Raw genomic sequence first — 5,360 nt, forward strand, 5'->3', positions numbered from 1 at the left:
GACTGCATGTTGTGCCCATATCTATTATCTCAGATAGAGACGGTAGGTTCACCTCGCGGTTTTGGCAGTCATTACAGAAATCTCTGGGAACAAGGCTAGACATGAGCATAGCCAACCATCCACAAACCGACGGGCAGAGTGAGAGAACCATTCAAACACTAGAAGACATGCTGAGAGCCTGTGTGATTGACTTTGGTAAAGCATGGGATATCCATTTGCCACCTGTCGAGTTTTCATACAACAATAGCTACCACTCTAGCATCAAGGCTGCCCCGTTGGAACCAAGAACCTTCGCACCGAAAACCCTTGGACCGCAAACCCCACCGAGAACTCCCCGCCGACCGAAAACTCCCTTCCGACCGAGAACCCTCTCGATATATATGATTTAACTCGAAAACATAAGTTATTTCTCACTTTTTCCAACCGAAAACACACTCATTTTTCTCTCAAGTATCATACAAGAACCTTCAAACCTTCAAGCAAAATCCTTCAAATCTTCATAATTTTCACCAAGAACAATCTTCAAATCTTCAAGCTGACCGAACACCATCAGGACCGAGAACCACTAGACCGAAATCCTTCCTGACCGAGAACACCTTAAGACCGCGAACTTGGTTCTCGGTTGAGGTTTTAAGACTGCAATCAAGGGATTTCGGTGAAGGCTGGACCGAAAACACCTAACAACACTCCAAAATAATTCTCGGTAATTTTTGTAAGTAATCCTTACATAAATTAAGTGTTGTTTAACACTTTAATTAATTATTTTGCAAATTTAAATACGATTGTGTGTTTAAATAATATCAGGATACCGTTCTTTCCACGTACGCTAGCCCGATGATCATCTCTACAGTTCCGCTATCCAGATTCGAACACACACTAGAGGTGAGTTCATACCCCTACGTTTTCACTATTTTTCAATGTTTTTAGGGGGGAATACATGTAAAACATAAGGACTCTTGTGTTAATATTCAAATGATTTCAAACAGTTTCAAACCATTTGCAATTGTTTCAAACTGATCTATTGCTACATTTTAACAAAATATATTCATATATATATATATATATATATATATATATATATATATATATATATATAAAAAGAAGGTTCAACAGACTTAGAATTGGCAATTCCTCCATAAATCATGTTCCTTGTTTGGTTGTGAGTTTATGATAGAATTACTTATTCGACTGTCTTTTCACTCTTGATTATATGTTAGGGATATATGTGAGTATAAAACATATTGTTTACCCTTTTGTAACATGCCGAGCAAAATGGAACTTTATACAAATCTTTTATTACTACTTTATACACACTAATAAATTGCAAAGGTTTTCAGTTCATTACAAAGTATACATTTAAACTATAATTGGTATAGTTTGTGAATCGCTACACTATTTTGCTAAGTTCAATAAACGATACAAGAACATACAATTAAACTATAATTGGTATAGTTTGAGAACCACTACACTATTTTACAAGCTCAAGAACACTATATAGAAACAAGTATATAAACTATAACAGGTATAGTTTATGGAACACTACTCTATTTCACTAATTCAAGGATACACTACTAAAATAATTACTTAAGTATAATTATTTTACATTACAAAGTACACTACTACAAGGTAATACATACAGTTTCAAGTACAAGAGAACACTACTAAACTACACGTAAACTAGTTAATACAGGGTTGTGAGGCACTACTTCGTGGTACCCAACATGGTACCGGTTCAAGTCTTATAAATTATAACCAGAGTCTCCTGGAGGGAGAGCGTGAATTTGTGTATAGATCTATACGGGACTAACAATCCCGCACCTGAGCTGCTCGCAACAGCTAGGCCGGCAGGCCTGGGGTGACAAATATCATAACATTCCGACCCCTGAAAAAAGTCGAAGAGGCCACTAGGTCATATCAAGCATGGTTATATGAAACTCACAATAGTATCAACTAAAACATTTGTTTACGGGATTAACACTACTTCAAAGGTTTTCTTTTAAGTAATAAAACTACAGTACACTATTTTACACTACAGCTGGTGGATTCCAGGCACTCATACAAAAGGTTTTATTTTAAATAATGAAACTACAGTACACTATTTTACACTACAATTGGTTGATTCTAGGCACTCATACAAGAAGGTTTTCATACAAACACTACTACAGTACCATACTTCTCTAGTACAGAATACACTAGTACAACATACAATTTCAAGAACATTCATGATATAGTTTTATTTATTAATAAGACTACGGTTTACTATATCAGAGTACAGTAACAAACATACATTTTGGTCTTAAGGTCTAAGACTACATTTCATTTACTAAGGAAAATATTTGATTTTCTGGAAGTACACTATAACATTTTTAAAGTACAAGAACAAGCTTTCCATCTCAGAAACATACTTATGAACTCACCAGCTTAAATGTTGATACATTTTCAAAACCACTTGTATTCTTAGGGAACCGTTAGATAGGTACACCCACAGGTTTTGAGAAGACGGTGCTTATAGAGTCGCGTATTTTATACTTTTGCTATACACTTTTGATGTCATACAAACTATGTATTGAACAGATGTAAACACTATATTTCGTTTTTTGTACTTTTAATCCCTATGTTCTATTTTCTATGTTTAAATAAAAAAAATCTTGTTCTATTGTCTATGTTTAAATAAAAGCATATGTCAAAATGTTAAATATATGCATGATGCGATGCTTACATGACAATAAAAAAGATGTGACTGTACTTATAATCCATATGTTTTATTTTCTATGTTTAAATAAAAAAAAATCTTGTTCTATTGTCTATGTTTAAATAAAAGCATGACAAAATGTTAAAGATATGCATTGCGATGCTTACATGACAATAAAAAAGATGTGACATAAATATGATGCGATGCTTGCATGACAATAAAAAAGATGTGACATAAATGTTACCACTCCCACTAGGATTACAGAAAATTACAGAAAGCCAAACATAATTTGGTCCAAATTCTATAGTCGAAAATGGAAGACCAACATAAAAACATTTGGCCCCCACCTAAAATTTCTTGGGTCCAACCCTACATACACACATACGATAAATATATACACATATACAATCAAAAATAATTTGGAATTTGGAAAGGCCACCAATCCATTACATTAACTTGTACATGATGCAATATAAAGTTATACAATAAGTTGATTCATCGACTTTGCACTAACACCAAGTCCAACATTATTCAGGTCCCTTATTAATATTTTCTGATACAAACTTATTAAAAACGAGTTAACTCACACTCACAGACTCACCACCTTTCTCAACTGAAATCTTGACAGCATCCAACACTAACTGAGTTAGTCGACTCAGAGTGGGCCACTTTTTCTCAGCCACCGAACCACCACTCTTCACACTTTTAACCAGCCTCGAAAACTCAGTAACCATACAAGCCTCCTGTGGATGATCAGTCATGACTGTATGCTGACTCGGTAACGGGACCCACCCGGTCACCAACTCAGTGAACCCCGCCTCGGTCGAGGTCGAATACGAACCTTCTTTCTCTTGAAAAGGAATAACAAAATCATCCAAATGCAAACTACCTTTAGTCCCGGAAGCAGTTACACTCATTGTGAGGTTTGCAAGAAACGAACAATGGAAGGTTGCGGTTTTCCCGTCTTCCCATTGTAAAGCGGCCCCACATGATATAATCACCCCGGCTTTGTTGAATATGCTGCCCGGAAAAGCGGTTACGGTTTTGGGCAGGTGGAAATTGTTTGCCCAAAGGATTGCCCGAATGCAATACCATCCAGCATCTCCGAGTGCACCGAGAGCATCTAGGTCCGGTTTTACGCGGATATCATTCTCCAAAAAGTCCGGATCCGCAGCAAAGGTAAACACCACATGCATCTGAAACCACGTTGACAACTTTGTATTTCATATGACTTATTAACATATTTGACAGTGTACTGTGTACTGAATTTGACATGTATTGTTCCATTGGACCGGGACGGGACCGATGTCAAGAAAAAGTGACCTCCATTATTCATCTGTATGGGGTAACACAATCTTCACAATTTCAATATGTGGCTCAAAGATTGACACCTTTATCCCTTTATAATTCATCCAATGACCAATCTAGAATGACAAAAACGTGTTGGCAAGCAAACCTACCATTTTGAAAGGAAAATTTGCTTTATTTATCATAACCAAAAACATCAATACCAAAATTTGGAATTAAAAGGTAGAAAAGATCCTAGCATCAAATAAGCAAAATATGTTGTGAAGAAGGTCGAAGGTCAACCCTCCAAATGTCTTACTTAATAGAATTGATATTTAAAAATAACCGTGATCAATTTGTAAATGTTACTTCCACCCTGAATTAACAAGTAACAACCAGTGAAAATAGCTAATAACAGTATGAATTGGAAGCGAACGAGTATATTTAACATGTTACCGATCGTAATTCGCCGAATTTGTCAGGATCGGAGAGAAATTCCCTCATCTTGGCTGTCCTTGGATTGTGCATCCACATAGTAGAATCCATCAATTGCACACCATTGGATTCACAAGCCTCAAGAATTTTATCGAACTCGCCGACGTTTAACGCTACCGGCTTTTCCAGCAGAATGTGTTTCTTCTTCTCGGCGGCAAGCACCGCCCACTTGATATGAAGGCTAGTAGGTAAAGGAACGTAGACGGCATCGACGTTAGGGTCGTCCAACACGGCGTCGTAGCTTCCGTAGATTTTCGCGGATTCAGGGAAGCCATTGGAGGCAGCGAATTTGGTGGCTTTTTCGAGAGATCGGCTGCCGATGGCGTAAAGGGCGGCGTTTGGTGCGAGAGAAATTGCTCTGGAGACCTTTCGGGCGATTTCAGCGCAACCTAATATTCCAAATCGGATTTGGGTATCCGCCATTTTTGTGTGAGCTTAGTTAGAAGTGAAGTGGGGATGTGAGGGATGAAGACAATTGAGGAACCGATTGACACATATGACTATATCATATGAGATTGAGAGGTGTTGCTTATCAATGTGTTCCTAGGAGAAAGAGTTAGTTAATTGCGTTAAAGCCCCCAATGTGTTCCTAGGAGAAAGAGTTAGTTAATTGCGTTAAAGCCCCTCCAACTTTGAAGTCTTCCAATTTGGAAAAGAAAAGAGTAAAGAGAAGTGCAAAGTTGAGGGAGAAAAGGAGCTGTAATAACTTTTTTACGTGTTCTTGACACAAGAAAAAATAAGAAACGTAACCATTATATAATTAGCATTTTACACGTAAAAAAATATGCAATTTTATTCAGCTTATATTTAGGTAACATACACTTTAAAGCAATATTTCAAATATATGTTAAAGATTTATGCTAAAATAAGGATCAAGTCATTAAAA

The 5,360-nt window shown here is 36.8% G+C and overlaps 1 protein-coding gene across 1 annotated transcript; it reads right to left on the minus strand.

Moving 5' to 3' along the window:
• Nucleotides 1-3,095: 3,095 nt before the first annotated feature.
• On the minus strand, nt 3,096-5,122 carry LOC145132561 (putative oxidoreductase At4g09670). The gene is made up of 2 exons (XM_079067401.1): nt 4,436-5,122; nt 3,096-3,888 (listed from the first exon to the last, which is right to left on the minus strand). The coding sequence occupies exons 1-2, from the start codon at nt 4,895-4,897 to the stop codon at nt 3,271-3,273; spliced, it is 1,080 nt and encodes a 359-aa protein (XP_078923527.1). The 5' UTR covers nt 4,898-5,122; the 3' UTR covers nt 3,096-3,270.
• Between the last annotated feature and the right edge of the window lie 238 nt (nt 5,123-5,360).

This window comes from Lactuca virosa, chromosome 1, assembly GCF_052849685.1.
Source record: "Lactuca virosa cultivar CGN04683 chromosome 1, Lactuca_virosa_CGN04683_v6, whole genome shotgun sequence".
Classification (NCBI taxonomy): domain Eukaryota; kingdom Viridiplantae; phylum Streptophyta; class Magnoliopsida; order Asterales; family Asteraceae; genus Lactuca; species Lactuca virosa.

Coding starts and splice junctions, on each gene's coding strand:
- LOC145132561 (XM_079067401.1), bottom strand. CDS start 4,897: ATGGCGGATACCCAAATCCGATTTGGAATATTAGGTTGCGCTGAAATC. Junction 3,889..4,435: donor AATTCGGCGAATTACGATCG/GTAACATGTTAA, acceptor ACGTGGTTTCAG/ATGCATGTGGTGTTTACCTT.